General features: G+C 31.9%; 1 protein-coding gene across 1 annotated transcript; it reads right to left on the minus strand.

Annotated features, from left to right (window-relative positions):
* Window positions 1-5,417: 5,417 nt before the first annotated feature.
* Window positions 5,418-21,702, minus strand: Sfxn2 (sideroflexin 2). Its single transcript, XM_068761124.1, has 9 exons — window positions 21,612-21,702; window positions 13,629-13,789; window positions 13,018-13,188; window positions 12,036-12,237; window positions 10,804-10,882; window positions 9,278-9,365; window positions 7,185-7,310; window positions 6,727-6,774; window positions 5,418-5,654 (listed from the first exon to the last, which is right to left on the minus strand). The coding sequence occupies exons 2-9, from the start codon at window positions 13,784-13,786 to the stop codon at window positions 5,543-5,545; spliced, it is 984 nt and encodes a 327-aa protein (XP_068617225.1). The 5' UTR covers window positions 13,787-13,789; window positions 21,612-21,702; the 3' UTR covers window positions 5,418-5,542.
* Window positions 21,703-21,706: the final 4 nt, after the last annotated feature.

The raw sequence follows: 21,706 nt of genomic DNA on the forward strand, positions 1-21,706 counted from the left end.
ACAAGTGTTAAAATATGAAGCCAATTAGAATATTACATTTCATCATCATTTTAGTAATCACAAGTCCACAGCTGGACATAGGTCAGAGTTTTTCAATAGGCCAGGCTGCAAACGGACATCCAATTTCTTTCAACAACCTTAATAATGTGATCTGTCTCCCTTCAGGGTGGATTCGTATAACGTGGCTTATCCCCCTGTCATTCCAACTACCCAACCCGCTGGGCTATGTCCACCAGTATCCTTTGTCTACAGAGCTCTTGCCCTTTCGATAGCTCGTTCAGCAACTGAGCTGTTCCATCGTGTAAAGTTTATTATTTAATTTGTCGATTCCTTTTAAAAATTTTGCAATATTTCAAATTAGCAATAACATCTCAAATACCAGCTGCTTTACCGACTGTACCGCAATGAAAGCCATCATAACATTATTGTTAACAGCGCCATCTATGAAGTGTCAAGATTAAACATGAACTGCTTTACCGACATTAAAATAAGCGCTGCACAATACGAAACAAAATTATTAAAGAAACTAGTTTCTTTACAAATACTTTAATAACTTATTTAAAATATATATAGAACAGTGTCAATTGACTTCTTTTCGCATTATGACGTCACTGTCCCAAGATAAAGAAGTTTATTCATTAGAAGTCGTTTCACTTTTAAATTTATTATAATTCAAAATTTATTTTGTATAAAAAAATTATTTATTTAATATATTAAAAAATTAAAGACATCTGAAGCAAAATAATATTTATTTTAAGCATTTTAAAATGAAAACCCGGCAAAATGATTTTTTTATTTATGACCAACTCTTTTCAACAGATTATAGCACCGAGCCGGTAGTAGCTTGCTACTTATAATTATAAAATAATCGTCGATTCAAAAGGACAGAGAATTACAAAATTCACTTTTATAAATAAACACTCGGGCACACAGTTTAATCTTTTTAACCAAATATATTAATGAAGAATGATGACGTCATATATTATCTGTATTTTCAAAACCTAGTTAAAATTTATTTGAACGTATTTTTTCAATATTTTTATAAACAGGCCAAAAACATTTAAAAAAATTGACATTTTTTATAAAAAAAATATTAAATAATTATTTAAAAAATATATATAATGCAGAATTCAAAATAAAATATTATTAAGTAAATTAGAATGGAATGTACATACAGGATGAATTCGTTCACGAATTATTTGAAAAAAAAACAATCACAAATAAATATGATTTCCTATTCAACAAAAATATCCTATACATTTTCCAATCGTATATATAAATATATTTATGTATATCGACATCAAAAATAACCGTCAATAAATGTAAATAAAATTAATTATTTTAAACAATAAACAAAAATTTTTTTGCCATTTATAAATATACTAAGCGAAATCCAACAGGTAAATAATAAACACGGTAATATAAACCTAAAATTAGATCATTTTTACATTGATCGTTGTGTAAATATTTAGGAAAAAACATAGAATTGTCTTTCGTTCGAAAGTATTCCGTATTCCGGAAATTTTGAGACACGACAATGCACGATGTCCCATAAAGCAACGTCAGATCCGAAAATAAAAGGATAAAAAAAACAATTTTACATTTTAAATTAATGCCATTAACAAAAGTATATTAATGTTGTAAGTCCTATTCATATTATTTCTAATATAATGACTACATATACAAACTTATTATTTTTAAAACCACAGACAACAGAATGTAATTGTATATAAAATAGCAAGTTTTTTTATTTTGGATTAATTTTATAAGATTACATTGTATCTCACATATCACCGGATTTCAGACGTTAGTTTATTGAACAACTTGTATGCGGCATATACATATATATAGGGAAACCGCCCGACTTGCTCCGAACACTAATAAAAGCAAAAATTCGTAGATGCTCTAATATACAACATATACGCACACATACATTAATATATATATATTAGGGAGACCGGAAAGTAACGTCGCTTTAAGTTAAATTCACACGACTACATGTTTAAGAAGTTTTTATTTCTAATCAACAATATATTCACTTTCGTTATCAACAACCTTTTGCCATCTAGTATACAACGTCTTCCAAGTACATAATGAACTACTAAATGACAATCAAATATCGACATGCGCAGAAACGTCATTATTTTCGGGTCCCCCTAATATGTATATATGACAATCTCTAATAACAAGTGTTGCCATAGATATAAAATGTAACAATCTAATAAGTAATGAATATCTACTTTATTTACCTCCTTTTATGTCACAATACTTAATTAACACAGTAGAACAATTATGATATTTTATTTATTGTCTTTAAGCACATATAGCAAAAAATTATAAATTTAAAGTCAATATGTAATACATGTAATATGCAAAAAAAAGGTAATGGCAAGTAATCTCTATGACATGTAAAAAGTAATATATATCATCAATATATATCTATGAATGTATCAAAGGTCCCAACCTTTGATACATTCATAGATATATATTGTTGCACAGATAAAATTAAAAAAGGATAATGTCTTTTCTATATAACTATATTACTTTGACTGTTATTATGAATAACGGATATGTCCACAATTTTTTGTAATTTACAACTGAATAAAATCTGGTCTATATGCACGATATTAATAAATATAAGAAAGGTAGTGTTGTAATTAGGCTGCGCGTATAATGTTTCGGAGTTTATAAAAAAAAGACTCAATAACCGTTGATTATAAGGCGTAATAATAAACATTTATTACAATCTTTATTTAAAAAAATATTATTTATAATCACAGATGCAGACGTTCATAATCAGATATCGGATATATATATATTTATTAACAATACAAATTATTCACTGAAAAATTTAAAAAAAAATCATATTATTGTAAAATTGAATACCATGAAATTTTTAGGATTTGTTTTAATTTTTATAAACATTTTATATATTTCGTCAAAGTATTCAAAAGATTTTAAAATTTTAGGATATTTTTAAACGCTTCGATTGCGAACGAGAGTAGTGCTCGCGTCCAATGCGTCATTGTGACTAAAAAAACCCGCACGATTTAGGAAGCTAACGCTGCCCCTCCCACCCTCCAACGCGTGACGGTTATAGAAAAGTTTGAATTTGAAATCCGAATTCTGCCACCGGAATCTCTATATTATATTTCTTCTTAATTTATACTTCCATATTTCTCGTATTTAAATTATAATTAGTATTTGAAATCATTTTTATTTTATGTAATATAAATTAGCCGAACTATCACATAGTCTATAGGCTATTTATGAAAAATAAATGAATAATATTAATTATTTAATTTTCTCATACAAAAGTACTTTTCATGTTAAATATATATATATATATATATATATATATATATATATATATATATAAATATATATATATATATATATATATCCGATATCTGTTTATGATTGAAGTAAATATATAAAATAATACGTAAAAATCTTTGATAGCGTTTCTAGCTAATAATACTACAAAGTATATAAATAAAAAACAAACAATTTATAAGCATATAAAGACAAAGCACAAAACTATTATATTCATTTAGACTACATTACAGTTTAGTTTTAAATCAAAGCGGAAAAAACTTATACAATATCTAATAATGATTCAACTAACATACATTGGATTTACATCATTAATTGACCTTTCATTAATATGCTTATAGCAATAAAACGTAAGTTTGATTATCTTGGACAATGTCCAATTTTACACACGGCTAAACAATTATTTATAACAATTCCTTCAGATATTATTTATCTGTGCCATAACAATAACAGTGTTGCCATAGATATAAAATGTAACAACTTATTAGTAAATTTTATTATCTACTTTATTGAACTCCTTTTTCTCAAATACTGAATGAACACTATAGAGGATTTTTTTATTTTATTTATTGTCTTTAAGCACAAACATATAAATATAAATTTAAAATCAATGTGTCATGCATGTAATATGAAAAGATTTAAATTTCATTGAAACTGCGAAGAAAAATTAATAAGACAATAGATTTTTATGGAGCCCTGAAATGATGGTAGGCATTCTCTATAACATGTAAATAGGATATTTGATAGAGGCTTAAATATTTCGTCGAAAAGAGACGATTAAAAAAAGGTTACTTTATTGTCTTTTTTATATAATTACATTGTTGCCACTATTAGTATGAAGAACTGTTAATTAAAAATAATAAAAATATTTTTTGTCGTTTGTTTTAGTTTGAAAATTGATTAACCATTGTTTACTTTAGAGTCATGTATATTTAATGATTTTTTAAATTATACTACGACTTCCTTTACTAGCAACACTGAAAAGAGTTTTGACTTATTAAATAAAAATCAAATTAACAATCCATTTGCAATGTCAAAGAGAACCTAAACTGAAAACATTTCTTTTATATAAACTGCGGAATTTCCGAACGGAAACACTAGAATGACAACAAAAGTGACAGCTGTCAGAGGTGACGTTTATTATGACGTCACTTGGCAACTCAACGTCTTCTGAACTACAATCTTGTTAACTAATTAAATATAAACAGTGTGTAGTAACTTTGAGTGTTATGTAATAGCTTATTCTATTAAACCTACATTTTAAGCATATCACGTCCTATGAAACCTTTACTTAAAACTAGTTTGATTTAAAACAATAAATGAATTTTTAAATAGCCATATCATTTGCTTTAGAATGTCAAAGCAAATATCTACTACACTTAATACTAAAATTATTGCTATATCTTTCAAGATTAGGAAATTCAGGAAACATTTTTCCCTTACTACATGAATTGTGGGTAGTTCCCCTTTTGCCGGGCGCAAATGTTGCCAATTAAAAACGAAATGTCAACTAAATTTGGTAACTCCAGTTTAGATCAAGGGACTAGTGACTCTTATTATTTTGTTATTTAATTTAAAAAGTTATTGTCGTTACGTAAATGTTTTAATTTTTTATAAATTATTGACTAAATAATCATTATTCTTTAATTATTAAGAGATATTAAATGTTTTCCATAATAATTAAAATTAATGTAAACATTTTGTAATATTGTACATATATTTTACAGCACCCGGCTATAAATATTGTACGTCGACCTTCGGAAAGAGACAATCGGCTAATTTCGGCTTCGTAGAGCACTATCTCTGTCTCACACTACCTATGTGACGTTTTGTCAATCATATTTCGTGCAACAGAAATAACGAGAAAAGATCGATGTGCAATATATCGCCGGGTACTACAAATAAATATCTTAAAGTACAATTAATACATTTGTATTACTTTGAAATATTTATTTAATTGCGAATCGAATATATTTCAAATATTTTAATATGTCACAGATTATCAAAAAGTTTCATTATTAAGTGGAATTAATTAATTTAAATTTGTATCTTATTATACAAATATCAAAACGTGTTTATTATTTATATATATTCTGTGACATTAATTTGCGCCCGGCTAACGGAATACTACAGAAAAGTGTTTATCAGATCGATTATTGCGATTTTACATACATGTATATGTAAGTATGTTATATATTACTTATGTTTATAGGCCTTTGTTGAAGTAGACATACTGCGGTGGTTTTCCGTCTGTGTTTTTAACAATTTCTTCATAGTTCTCCTTTTCAAAACGCTTTATTGTATCAATAGATAGTTTGCTGTAGCAAAAAAAAACACAAATCAAAAAAGGGTAGACAGAGATTTCTATAAGTTTGTTTTTATTATTTACAGTCGCCATACACTCGTACCCTACACCGGCAGATACCTTAAACTAACTCTTTTTTTTTCAATTTTCTTTTTACGTGTTATTTATGTGAATCTTAATTTTAATATTATAATTATGTATATCTGCCATCTATTAGCAGGGTATTTACAATGATGGTATATCTGTTTCTTTTTGTATGAATAATTTAAAATAGTATACCTTCATGACCAAATATATAACTATATGAAATATGTATGAGAAGTGATTTAATTAACTATGGCCGCATGGCAAAAGATAATATTTTTTATTGTTTTTCATGCAATTTTCTTATTTTTCCTCTCCATTAAAACCTACCCAAGCGGTTAAGGAAAATGTTAATATAATAATCGATCCATTCAGTTAATACAGTATTTTTATTTAAATAGACTGGTTATAGGTGAAAAAGCTTTAAAAGAGAGAGAGAGAGAGAGAGAGAGATAACGTGATCACTATGAAATAAGTTAAATAATACGTCCTTAATATGTATTAATACAAATTATGAAGACGCATTTTCTTACTTGTTTATCATTATTTAGTATTTATTATTTATGAAACCATTTATTTTTGACAGTAAATAAGCTATTCACTCATCCTATTAAAACTTATACCAATAACAATCATCCTGTATATACTGCAATAACCAAATTTTCTATTTAAAGGACGTAATACTGCTATATATAGACTGGAAGTCAGACAGATAATTTTTAAACTCCTGGTGACTAAACTGACTTTAATTCATTACAGATTACCTGATGTAATGCATCTGTTATGTGAAGAATGTATACTACATTGCTACCGAAACCGCTGTACCGCGCCTTAGTAAAGCGCAGGGAGGTGGGGAAGAGCATAATCTCCGACTTTGCGATTCTTGAGAAACTGATGCATCGGACCGGAGGATACTCTCCCCTTCACCCGTCCCGCCGCGCGCATACCTAAGGCGCGGTACAGCGGTGCCGGCACCGCTATGCCAATAGATATATACTCACCATCTCTGCGGGAACAGTGCACAGGCGGTCGGAACCATGAATGTAAGGCTGAAAGTAAACAATAATTATTTGAACACATATTCTATAATATATAATTATATTTTTAGTGTCACCAGCCACGTTCTAATATCCAATAATAACTTCAATACGAAAAGTTCGCGAGTCTATGTATCGGTTTACAGTCTAGATATGTTTGGGAGGCCTAGATCTTTTTTGGAGTCAGTAAAACGTTTGAACACAATCTAAAAGAGTCTTTTTCGAGACTTTTTTAGTTTTGATACGATAGTTGAACTAAGACCTTTTGTTGAACTTGATACGAATATCCAAGTCGGACTATCTTTTGGACTTGACACAATTGTCAAATTCAGACCAATTATTAAACGCGGTCTATATTTCGGGCTTGACTGTTCAGCAGTGGACAACTTGAAACGATATGTGTTTGCTGTGGTTATACTTACAACATGCCCACTATGGCGGTTTGGACCAGGATGTGACCACGCTTGATTCTCTGCATCCAGGGTTTGGGTTCTATTCTCTCCATGATTACTGGTAATAACAGCATCCCCGGAGCGCACATTACGATCCTGTAAGGAACGTGATTCATGTATATTTCTTATTGTTAATAATAAATTGGTATAATACATTTTACATATTTTTATATAATATGAATGAGAGATAATGTATTAAAATTTTGAATATGTTCATCAAGACAAAATCAAAAACCGGGCAGAGGGAATGCACTGCCGGTTAATATTACAAAGGAGCAAACATGCTCCTATATTTGTAACGATATATATATATATATATATATATATAAATATATATATTGTTTAACCCATTAACGCCCAAAATGAAACTGCAGTATATTTTTCTATTGTTTTTCTATTTATTAGTCCATAAGGGATATATTATGATATATAAGAAGATAAAATGAAAAAAATATATTTACATATCAAGTTTTAGGGGTGTACTCAGCCGTGTACAATGGGCGCTTTAGGAGTGAAATTGTTTGAAACAAGGTCGTTCAACACATTGCGTTTTCAAACATATTTCGCAACGCCAGCGAATTCTTTGGTGACAGATAACACATCGCAATGGGTTTTCTATCCGTTCAGGATTATGACCATTATTGTTCCGACCCCCTAGTGCCGCTGAGGATGACGGACGGCTCATAGTTTCCGTTGGACGTAAATAAGTCCGTGCAATAATTCGTCTGAAAGATAACTGGTCCATGTAAGTTATCTCTTGTTTAGTTTTACTGAGCAAAGCATGTAGTCGCCAAGCATTTGATATCGCCATATCTAACAAATAGGTAAATATAACCCACCACCACTTTTTTCCTTTTATTGAAATCCGATAAAGGCTGATAGACTGATCCATTTATTCAACTCCACCCATTCCTTTGTTATAGTTGACAAACATTTTAGGTATATTTACGTCAACCTTTTGCTTTCTGGTGTTACACCATCGTTTGACTTTGCCCAGAGGCTCTATGTCATCAAAATTAGTTCCCATTGTAACGACATTATTGTCCTTCCAACGTACCATAGTTATCTCATTCTTTGTATCAAAACTATAATCATATTCCGCCCTAGGCTTCTTCTTCATATCATATCGGTAATTTCATAAGTAGAACTATAGGTTGGCTGAGTTTTCCTCCATACAGGTAAATGTACATCACATTTTTTGGCACGTTTTGCAGGAATAGGTCTTAGCGGCTCATCATCACTGTCGCTCAATTCCGAAACATCGTAGTCAGGATGACGCCGACCTACCTCAGTAGTCCCTGGAACGTCCATAGGGAATCTTGAAGCCGCCAAATTATCTTCATTATCTTCTTCCTCATCACTCACCACAGCCGGATCTGGTGGCACTAATACCATATCGTACTCTTCATCATTGCTTTCATCAGCCATAATTGATTCAAAGGCTTCCTCCAGTCTCTTATAACTGGTAAATACGTTCCGATTTGCCATTTTAACTTATAAGTAATAGTGTAAACAAAACGAAATTTTAGTACGAATCTGCCCGCTGTACCCGCTTGTGTACAACAAATGAAACAAACCCTACTTTACAAGTTTTGTAATAAGCTTTAATTCTTATGTTATTATTACCAACACAAATAAATAGACTCCATAAAAATAAAAAAAGAAGTTGAAATATTTCACTATTTTTGATAAAAACCAACAAAATAATCTTACCTTGTATGTCGTGTCTGGACTCCGTATTTTATTACAAAATAAGTGACATTTGTTTTCGCGCCACCGCCTATTTTTATTTATTATATGGTAACTAGTGTCAACTAGATTTGTAATTACTAACTACTTTCAACACTTACCACAGATAAAATACATAATTTATCGATTAAGTAGTTGTACCTGTGCAGGTACAGAGGGCGGTAATGGGTTAATACTCATTACTCAGACGTTTATTATTATTTTTGCGATTTTATTTTAGATTTTTGTGGGTAGGTGGTTATTTTTTACACGACGTATTAAATAGTATGATCATCTTTTAACAAATTTGTTATTAAAAATGGTTGTATACCTACCTAGAGGTGACCACTTGGGATATCCCTTTCACAGGCGCTATTTGGGACTTTCCAATCACTTTTCCGTTCTCGTCTTCGACATTCAAACCTGAAAATTAAAAAATAATTATTTTTTATTAATGCACTAAGGCGTGACGAAAATTTAATTTATTTTTGCTTGAGGATTAACCTTTCTTTATGTTCTCATCTGAAATTTAACATACATAATATTTATATTAAAGCGAAAGGGTTAAACTCGTGTAAAGTCCACTTTCAAATTGCTCCCCTTAACAATCGAATAGCCCCCGTATATGGCGTGGGTCCAACGTTGGGAAACACTTCTTTAGAAAATATAAATGCTTTTTTAATTATTTTGTAACAATACTATATTTTTGTATGACAGGTTTTGGACTTTAAACACTATTGAAATACAGTTACGTTTCTGACCTGTTCCTTGGAGGTTTAAAAAGCAAAAAGTCGTTCCTCAACTTCACACTTAGCAAATGGAACTAATATTTCTAGTAAAGCATATATCTTTATACAGTCAGGCGTCGTCAACTTTGTTCAGCGAGTCACAGAAAGGTCCATACAATCGACTTTAATCGACTTACTGGATTAGAAATTAAAAAAAAATATCCATTATAATTATTTAACTGTATATCAGCCATAGTAGGCTTTCATTTTCAGTAGAAACGATTGGAAGGTTATATGTCTACGTTCTAAGAGGTACTACACTGCTCCAGAACCTCAACGTCTCAATGACCATCTATGCTGCGCGCTATACGCCTACTGCCATATCAACTTGTCAATTTGCTGCGCTTAAGTTGCGTTCAGCTCTCCAGTCGACACTAGAACGCTTCCGTTAGAATAATCAAAAAGTGTAAAAAAAGAGAAAGAGACGTAGAAAGAGAGCAATAAAAGTGTGTAAACAAAATATAAATCAAAACAAAATTGGATTTTTAAATGCAAAAAACTCAAAACGAATACTTAGATGTTGTAGAGAGATTCCGAGCACTCTCCAATGGTCCCTAAAGTAACTACAAGCTTTTCAATGAGATCGAAAATAAAAAAAATATCAATCTGGCATTTTGTTTCACTTCTACCCTCGTACAAAAATGTTTGACTACCTTCGCTTTAAGTGTCTATCAAATAAATATTATAATTAAAAAGGATTAATGAAGGACCAATATTTAGCCACTTCCGCACACGCAGTGGTAGTCATGCAACAGAGTGAACTTTGGTTTTACCAACAATGCAAGCGGTTAAATGGACTCTGTGTTTGGCACTAATCGGTGTAACATAATTTCTGAAGATGCCCCGTAGAGGGGTGAAACACGTGTTGAGTGATTTAACGGTGGCAGTTGTGTAATTCGCATTGTTTGCCGCATGCGCATTTATCAGCGGGCTGGCGGGCGGTGCGCTTTGTTGCACGATTACCACTGCATGTGTGTGGCTAAATATTGGTCCTTTTCTTACTTAGGATGGACTTCTACAAAATAGCGTCTGATTCAATTGAATAAATATTATAATGGCAACACTGTACGTACCCAGTAAAATTTCGTTCTGCCTCATGAGCGGTATGTTGACCCAATTGGCAGCCGCCACCGCCACGAACGGCACGAATCTCTGTCAAAATACATGATTACTTGGAGAATCCAATGTTACGCAGTAAACTATGAATATGTCGCCTGCAAGTCATTGTATAGGTCATAATAAATTGGATACAAATTATACAGGGTGATTGATCAACAAAATTAATGATTACTGCATGAAAACAATTAACCTCTGGAGAGCGAGTATACGTATGCCAGCCATTTGCTATAAAGGGTGATTAGTTATAGATGTAAAAGCTTTTAAAGTGGTAAATGCTCATTTGTCAATTAAAAGTTTTAAATATTTTACACGTATTTTCAAACATGCTGTATAATTTATTAACTTTGATATTCCGAATTTATTTATCTATAAGATATTTAATGGATTCAGGCGTTAATTTGCGGAAGTCTATCCTAAGTTAGAAAAAGAACCAATATATAGCTACTTCCGCCAATGCAGTAGTAGTCGTGCAATAAAATGCACCGCCCGCCAGCCCGCTGATAAATGCGCATGCGGCAAACAATGCGAATTACACAACTACCACCGTTAAATCACTCAACACGTGTTTCACCCATCCACGGGGCATCTTCAGGAGTTATGTTACACCTATTAGTGCCAATCACAGAGTGACGAGTGAGTGAGAGTGATATTTATAAGAATCCAGACATATAGGCAATCACTTTTGGCAGTATATATTCAGCAGGGATAGATAAAAAATACATTTAAAAAACTTTTAAATTAAACGGTTTTTTGATACCCATATTGTGATGGTTGTGGAAAAATATGTACCTAGTCCGACATATTGGAACGGCGTCCATCTTGAATTTAAAATTTTGACATAATTATCGTGTTTTACTAGTGTAGCCCTTTCATTTAATACTCATATTGAGGGGGTTAAGGAAAAATACGTAATCCGCCATTTTGTATCGGCGGCCATCTTAGATTTATAATGTTATTGATTTTATTATATTGTATTGTCATCTAAATTAAATGTGTGTATCAAATTTCAGATCAATCTGACAACGGGAAGGTGCTTAAATTTCAATTTCTAATTTTGATCCAAATAAATTCCGTACGGGTCGAACTAAATAAAACCGTTTAAAAACAATAATTGCGAGCCGCATAATCAAGAGCCGCGTATTGCAAATCTGTAATAAAGAAAGGTATTGGAATAAATAAATCTCACCGCCAAGATGGGGTTGGTGGCGCGTTTCTGGATAACGAATTTGAATGTGAGCGCTGTGGACATGGCGGCTGTCATGGCGGACACATACGCCACGCCCATCTGGGTGGTGGTGAGCGGTGCGTTGGCGTTCCTGTTCGTGTAGTTTACCAGCGCGTTGAACGACTGGTTCACCCACTGCCAGAACACCACCGCCGTCGCTGATCTGAGAAACATCGTTCCAGGTATATTTTCAATCTCACTCTTTGAGCCACGGCTAAAGGCAATACTTCTCAATAAGTAGTCAAGCTCTGAAATTACATCTCAAAATAGAACCTCCGCTTTGTCATTAGTTCAAAACACGTCTAGCATTCGCATAACCTTATAATTAGTAAGCTACCATCATCTCGGTATAGTTCTTTCAGTTTTATTTTTACATGTACACCTATCCCCCGATTTACACGGTTGATACGTTCCTGTGAAAAACGTGTAATTCAAAAATTATTTTTTTTTAAGTCAAACTGTGTAAATCGAAAAGCTTGCAGAAAATGCATAATTTTGCCATTTAACAGTTGTGATTTTTTTTTTCAATATTTTTAGGTGTACACAGAAATAAAAATTAAATGCATTGACAAGTTAAAATATTTAATATATTACGGAAACAGTTTTTTTTATTTAATTATAATACATTAAACAGAAGAACAAAAACTAAAACCAAAGGTGTTTTATTATCCTTTATCACTGTCAGAAATTACTCTCATTCTTTTTTTCGGAATCGAAGGTTCTAATTCACTTTCATCACTCGAAGTTATTTGTGCCGATTCGATGTTTGAAGCAGAAATATTTACATTATGAGAGATGGTAATAAAATCGGTTATAAACAATTGCTCCAAATTTTTTGCGAAAACCGTGTAAAACAAGTACTGTGTAAATCAGGGAATAGGTGTATTATTATTATAACTTTGTGTCTTTTGTGCGTATTGTATTTTGTATTAATAATACTAACCTGTACCATTGTAGCATAGCGCCAGTGGCCAGACAACCGCCTGGCATTTGAAAGGACATTCGGCCAAACACATTTTGGAGTTCCCCGCTGTCCGGGTGGAAGGCGGACTCGTACAGCTGTTTAGCTCTTACCACTTGCGCCATTGTTGTACCTGAAGGCTCCTGGCCATTCCTATAAAGTTTATAAAGGATTGCATAAAAATTTTGGGTGCTCGAGAAAATATTAACAAGTATTAAGAGTTGTAGTGGGGGAGGAGGTGGCATATAAATAACAAAGCGACAACGGACTGAACTCACTCTGTGTTTGGCACTAATCAATGTAACATAACTCCTGAAGATGTACCGTGGAGGGGTGAAACACGTGTTGAGTGAATTAACGGTGGCGGTTGTGTAATTCGCATTGTTTACCGCATACGCATTTATTAGCGGGCTGACGGGTGGTGCACTTTGTTACACGACTACTGCATGTGCGGAAGTGGCTAAATATTGGTCCTTTTCTTACTTAGGATGGACTTCCGCAAGGTAACGCCTGATTCCATTAAATAAAAAGATAAGTAAGCAAGAGTAGAGTAGAGTAAGAGAGAGTAGTAGTAGAGTATTGCTTACACTTACTTATATTTCATGTAGAGGTCCTTCGCTTCATAAAGCTGTTTCTCAGGTACAAAAGTAAGGAGAGGATTGGATATGAAAGCAAAGTGTCGAAAGCGACCCACAAAGGTGCTCTGGTCCCACAAGGGTTGCGTGATGTCTATCCTCTTCTCAGCAGACATATTCTGAAAAAAAAATTAAAAATCTTCAATAAAGAATTTTTTTAATAAGTACTTTGTTTTTCGAATCAAAATAAAACAGGAAGGTTTTTAACAAAATCATTAAATTTTTTATTGTAATCTTTTAATATTGTCGCGTAAAGAGAAGATTTGTATATATATAGGGTGGGCCATAAATTTTTGCACTTTTGAAACATCTGTAGAAATAAAAGTACAAATGCTATTTTGTTTATAATTTATTTACCGTAATTATCATTTATTAAAATTTATTTTTTAAAAATTACATCGTCGAGATGTGCTCCGTCTCGCCGTTGGCACTCCTGTAATCGACTACGTAAACTTAGGAAAACTCGTTGCAAAACTATTTGCAAAAATTTTTGGCCCACCCCATACTAGATGTTACAAGAATCGAACCCCGAACGATCGTGCTAAAGAGAAATACCGTGTTCCCTTCGGTGAGCTTGAAACTAAACTGCACTAACTAGTGCATTAACCCTTTCCTTACCGCAGTACTTTCCGCCGAAGTGATGCTACTGAACTGGGCATGTGCGCCGCGAAATGTGCACATTGCATGGCGGTAGGCTGATGTTCGAATTTTCTCATTTGTGTTACATATTTAAAGATTTTACTGGTATATTAATTGAAAATAGAAGTTAGGGTAATTCTTAGTAATTGATTTTACTGTGATAAATCTTGAAACAGAGATCTACACATAAGACCTCACTACAATTTTTACGTTCTTACTTAAATTCCCGTCTTTTACCATTTGCACTGCAAACAACGCACCTTCTATTTCGATTTATTCCTACTGATTTATAAATTGAAAGTAAAACGTCTTTCGGTCAACCTTAGTAGATTAATGCGGTGATACTTTTTAAAAAATTTAAATATCTTATAGAATCAGGCGTTACCTCGCGGAAGTCCATCCTAACTAAGAAAGGAACTAATATATAGCTACTTCAGCTATGCAGCAGTAGTCATGCAATGAATTGTACCGCCCGCCCGCCCGCTAATAAATGCGCGTGCGGTAAACAATACAAAACACAACTACCACCGTTAATCTACTGTACACGTGTTTCACCCATCCACGGGGCATCCTCAGGAGATGTAAGACCGACCAGTGCCAAACACCGAGTGAGCTCACTCGGCTCACCTTTACCGTTATCAGCGGACTGGTGGGCGGTGCACTTCATTGCATGACTACTGCTGCATAGCGGAAGCAGCTATATATTAGTTTCTTTCTTAGTTTTTTTTTTGTTACAGTATTTATGGCTACAGTGTATACAGTCTTGTCCAAAAACCAATGACCACAGGAAAAACAAATGAAGTGATGACAATAAATAAGAAAAACTTTTTAAAAATTTGTATAACTACATATTGAAATTAATTATTGTTTATTATCTGTCCCTGCTGATGCTACTAAAAGTTACTGGCGAGTCTCATTTTAAAAGAAAAAATTTTAAAGCGATCACTTTATACAGTATGATTGGAAACAGGTATATAGGTGATTATAGTACGCAATCAACCTGTACAGATAAAGAATTTGCTAAAGATTCCGAAATTTAAATTCCCGAGTAGTAATACATTTATTGTCACTAAATATTAGGTGATATACAGGCTCATCTCACAGCATGTTTGAAGCGATTTCAAATTGTGTCTCCCGACCTTGATGACAATCTTATCTATGTAAATATAAACGCAAATAACATTATTATGAAATTATTTACATTCTCATCATCTATTCTATAAGAACGTATACATGCCGTATGACACCAATATTGCATATAATAAGAATATTGGTCTTAGCCCATTCCGATTACGTCACGATATTCACGCGCTTTAAGCAAAACGTCGCAACTGAAAAGTTATAACTAAACTATTTTTTAACTTACATTATTAGACATACAGTACCTGGCGATAAATATTGCACATCGACCTTTGGAAAGAGATAATCGGCTAATTTCGGCTTTGTAGAGCGTTATCTCTGTCGCACGAAATACAAACAGTCCGGTATCTATTAGGAGCTGTTACAACAAGTATCATTTGCTTCTTTTTATTATTATTTTTATTTTTTGTATAAAATACACAACTGTATTGTAATTTATATTTATCACTGTGTTATTGTTAGGATTTTTAATAATTTAGATTAAAATTGCGAAGACAATGTCTTTATAAATATATATATGGACCGCTCATCGTAACGATATTTGGGGGAGGCCTATACCTCACAGTATATGTATATTGCACGAATAGTGCATTCTGTAGTATAAAATTTCATGGATGCTAGATGTTACCCCACAAAGATAAACAGAGGGATATTCAAATCATTGTGTAAATAAGTTAACAGAATATTTAGGTTGATCATAAAACCAATACGCAGTAACAGAAGTGCCAACATTCAAATATTTATAAACACGGAAATGTTATAAGCGTTGTTATTCGTATCAAGTCGATGCAGTGTCGAATTAAAATCAAAATATTCTTCATTCAAATAGTCTGCTACAAGCACTTTCGAATCAATTAACATAAAATGTCAGCATTGTTTTCCGTACATGAAGCTACCATCGGCTCGGAAGGCAGTTCTGCTGAGAACCGGCAGGAAACTCAACAGTTGCTTTTTACAAATATAGTTTTATAAATAGTAATAGTTAAACATAGTGATAAAATTTTAAAGACAGAGATAAAAATATATTTTTTCATAATATCGTGAATTATTTCTTAAAAGAATTTATTTGGAATATAACAATCACAGGCTAGTTTGAACCCCAACATACTGCGTGGTATAAAATAACCTATTATATTTATAATATATTTAATAAATTAGCATTAATTATCTGCATTGTTATGCAGTAGAACATGAAACTAAAAGCCGTTCTATTTTTGACACGTGAGCTCTTTATATAATTAAAAACAATGAATATCAAATTTAGCGCGGAAACAAAATCAATTGTTATTAATTAAGAAGAACAATTGTCATCCATTAGAACAAACTAAACTTAAACCCGTTCCTATTTTGACATTTGAGTACCTTATATAATTGAAAATAATAAACTTCAAATTTAGCGCGAAGAGAAAAAAACAAACTGTCAATAATTTAAAAGTATAATTGTAATACTGTAGACCAATATAGAACTTAACCCGTTCCAATTTTGACATTTGAGTACTGTATAAAATTAAAAATAATAAACTTCAAATTTGGCGCGAAAATATACAATTGTCATTAATTAAAAAGAACAATTGTAACGCTGTAGACCAACATAAAATTTAAACCCGTTTCCATTTTGACATTCGAGCACTTTATATAATTAAAAATAATAAACGGCAAAAGTGGCGCGAAAAAAAAATGTCAATAATTTAAAACAACAATTGTAATGCAGTAGAACAACATAAAACTCAAACCTGTTCTAATTTTGACACGTGAGCTCTTTACATAGTTAAAAATAATACGCGTCAAATTTGGCGCGAAAAAAACAAATTGTCATTAATGTAAAAGTATAATAGTCACCGGGTAGAACAACATAAAACTAATTCCGTTCTAATTTTAACAAGTGGGCGCTTTACATCGTTACATAGGTAAAAGCATTTTTTTTGTTCACGGACCCTTCCGCTTCGTGAACTCAGCTCCGATGAAGCTGTAAAAGCCTTCGGGCTAACAGCGCCGACATCAACAGAGGATAAGTGAAAGCGATGAACATCAAATTAGGCGCGAAAAAAAAATTGTCATTAATTAAAAAAAAATTGTGACACAGTAGTAGTACAACATAAAAATTAAACCCGTTTTAGATTTGACACGTGAGCGCTTTACATTTTAAAACGATAAACGTCAAATTTGGCGCGAAATATAATCAAATGTCAATAATTAAAAACAACAATTATCTAATAATATGAACGATAAAAATGTGATGACACATAATAATACAAATATCTAATTATATAAACGATAAAAAATGTGATGATACATAATAATTTTAAAACCATTATCTCTTCTGTAGCAGCATGTTCTCTGCGAGATTTAAGACTCCTACATAGAATTCTGATTGGGAATCTGCACCCAGCGTCTTCCAACGATCTTAACAAGAATGTCTGCCCACGTTAGGGGCCCTGATCTAGACACCAAAACATTAAGACCCGAGTGGCCTCTTGTTCTGCGCGTTATGTGACCTTCAACCAACCAATCGGCTGGGCTATGTCGGTAGGTATGAATAGATCTCGTAAAAAATCCCAAACAAAGCCATCTCCACGGCTTGTTAAGCGACCATGAATTTCATCTAGGCACGGAGAGATATTGGACGAGAAAAGACGGAAAAAGACTATTTCGACTGTTTCAAGGTCTGAAAAAAGCGTTAGCAAAAGTGCGTTTCATCACTTTGAAGGGGATGAATATGATTTGGAAGAATAAATGAAGTATTTACATTTTAACAAATTTGCCTTACTTTTTTCCAGTGTTACATATAAATACATACATTACTATACAAATATAAACATATGTATATTATAAATATATACATATATATTCAGTACACTTGTGATAGGTGTTAAAAAATACGACTAAATAACAAATGCTACTCTAAATATCTTATTTTCAAATCCAAGGATGTGCTCTTTTCGATTTTTTTAAGCTTATAACGATTTAATGCATCTTATTGCTACTAGTAATGTATTCCATAATCTGACATGGACAACAGTTTAAGATTTCTCTATAAATATAGTTTAATGAACAGGCATTATCAATTTCAAGTTCTATGATCTGAACAGCTTATGTTATTCATGTAGAGAAACCTAGATTTAAGATAAAAGAGAGTTAGCGGATTAAACAGAATACTATAGTATATGCTTTGTGCAACGGAAAAGAAATTTTATCATATTATACAAGATAATAAGAAGATATAATAAGAGTATATTTATTATAATTATAACAGATGTACAAAACTATATTTTCCGTCAGTAATAAGTTTTCCTATAACCATATTATTTCTTACATCTAGAAGACGCGGAAGAATTCACGCAACCGCAATGCGGCAACACTTCTCATAAATCGGCGATCGATATATACAAACGTACACAACAAGACATAATTCATTGATATTATATTTAAGGTAATCCGAATATGACTATTTAATATTCTCTCTCACAGTAAGGTAACTAAACACACAAGAACATAAAATATTATAAAAAATCGATTTAATAAATAAATAAAAAGTTAAACAACGAATTAAAATATTTAAATTAAAAATCAATCGTCAATGAAGAAAAATAAAATAAAAAAGATGCTGTAATAAGAACAGAAAGTAACAAGAAATGTAGATGAGGGAAATAAGGTGATGTGCGAAAGATGATCAAAATGTAAAGGATGAAAAGAGAAAGATAAATAAAAATTATAAACACTAAAAAATATTTAACCCGATATTGTAACATCCCGTTCCCATACAAAGCAGGGGGGAAAAGAGACTCCCAAAACTGGAGGCAACTAAAAATATGTATATGAATATCATATACGTCGGAGATATAAGTAGATATAAGTAGATAAAAGGTCACAGCGGCTCCAGAAGCAACAATGCTGCAAATGAACTGGCCAGGAGACGAATGTTTACGACCCGGAGTCCTTTATTGGTAGTGGGACCAATCGGAAAGGCCATATCGAGTGTGCTACATAAACTGCCGGCTCAACAATATCCTGCTGCGGCTGTCGCGAACCCTTCCGACACCTTTGTTACAGACAGTCCAGGGGTGCAGGGTACTACTTCGTCGTACAAGAGTAACACTACAGAGTTACCCATCCTGGTTCACCGAGGTGCATCCCCGTGATCGCCGGCGACATCAAAGTCTTGGTGGAATTTCTCGAGGAGTTGGATTGGCTTAAATAAGACTTCTCGTCGAGGAAACCAGCAGAGAGAGACAAGACGTCTATTAAATTACTTTTGTATCAAATCTTTGGTGCACATTTTTTCATAAATAATTAGATTTAAATTGTGAATATTATGTATCTTCTGTAAAAACTTATTTTTTATATTATTGTTTATCTAAATAAACAGTCACTAAGTTTAACCTCCTAAATACATGTAGATTACTCAGTATCCAGGGGACCATGACCTTTAACGATGAGGACAATAATGCGAATAAGAGGAGGAGGATAAACTATATACTGTATGATCAGAAATAGGTGTAATAGCTATAAGCTATGATCACTCTGAAATTTGCACACATTAATTTTATATTTATACTGGATTTTGCCAGGTCAATAACTACTGGCAGTACAAGATCTGCATGGACAAATCGTAAACAATAATTAAGGTTAATATGTAGGAACTCAAATTTTTAAAATACTTTTTGTTATATTACCATTGGTATGTATTATTTCTGTAACTATCAACTTTTTGATATGATGTACCATACATTATGATTACAAATGAGCAATACATTCACATCTCAAAACTTTTACATTTGTAACCAACCACCTTGTACAGTAGTAGTTGATTAATGAGAAGTGATTTACCTGGAAATAAAGGTGTATTGAAAATTAATAATATGGTTTATCTTAACAAACAGATAACAATAAAGATGGACTATTTAATTTTGCATTTGTATCGCATAAGATGAGTAAAATGCAGCAACAAATTTTCATTCAGTGATAAACTTTTATTGCTGTACTCACTGATAAGATAAAACTTACTTAAGATTGCAATATTTCGTTATAAATATTACAAAGAAATTTCTGATTTAAAAATGGGCCTGCATTAACGAACTTGTCTTCGAAACCATTGATTTTTGGATAGGATGTACAATACATTAATTGGCACCAAATCAGCTACATATTTGCCTTTAAAGCTTAAGGAATTATAACCAATCACCCTGTGTAAAATAACAATTAGTAAATAACTAATAATTCTTAGTTTCAGACATTGTATAGTTATCATAAATGATGATTATAGGATTTAATTTTAGAAATTTTTCTTGTATGAAATTGAATGTACATTATTATTTTAAGACAAAATTGTTGTATGTTTATTTGCCATATTTTTTTGCTTCCAAGAATGGATATTTATGAATTCCACTCACAAAGGCAGGCAGAACTAGCAGAGAAGAGTTAGTATACTGTGGCAAATGTAAATACACAAAACATATTCATAATTTTATTGACAACATATTCATATTTATATTGACAATTTTCCTTGTACTCAACATAGATTTGATAAACAATCTATTACATAAAATATATACTTTAAATTCATTAATCAAAAATTGTTAATTTTAATGTGTTTTGGAATTAATAAATAATCACTCCAAATATTTTTATAATACAACTTTGTGACAGAAGTCTAGGAATTAAATTGCCTGAAAATAAATGAAATGTGCCAGAGGTTTTTTAAACAGGCCATCATGAAAATATTTAATAAAATTAAAAAAAATTGTGAATGTTACATATAATAAAATAATTATAACATATTAGTAGTTTTTTTTCTTTACTAACAATAATAGACTAAGAATTTATTTAAAAACAAATTAATTTTTGCAAATTCCCACAACTGAACAAGATGTTACAAAATTTAAATGGCTGTTATTACATAATTGCAATTTTGGAAGACTATTAACATACAGAAATTTACATGTTAAATATTTCTAATCTACATGCATTCGAAATTGTTAACATTTTTTATTAAGTTATATTTAAACAATTGAATGTCCATTCTATGTCCTTGAATTCAACTCAGGTTTGCAAATATGAAACCTTGATAATATTATCGTATTTCGCTAAAAACATAGATTATGTATGGATCAATATTCTTTGCGGCTTGTGACTTTAACATGTAAATTAAAGCTAAGCACTTACTGTTTTTCAGCAAATCAAATCGGTTTTCAGTTAGAAAATGTGAATTTTCGAAAATGGAATCTAATACGTCCGAACACAGTGAATAAAACTCTCCG

This window comes from Battus philenor, unplaced genomic scaffold, assembly GCF_028537555.1.
Source record: "Battus philenor isolate CCGP_79_NKW_IND1 unplaced genomic scaffold, ilBatPhil1.0.hap1 SCAF_14, whole genome shotgun sequence".
Taxonomy (NCBI): Eukaryota; Metazoa; Arthropoda; class Insecta; order Lepidoptera; family Papilionidae; genus Battus; species Battus philenor.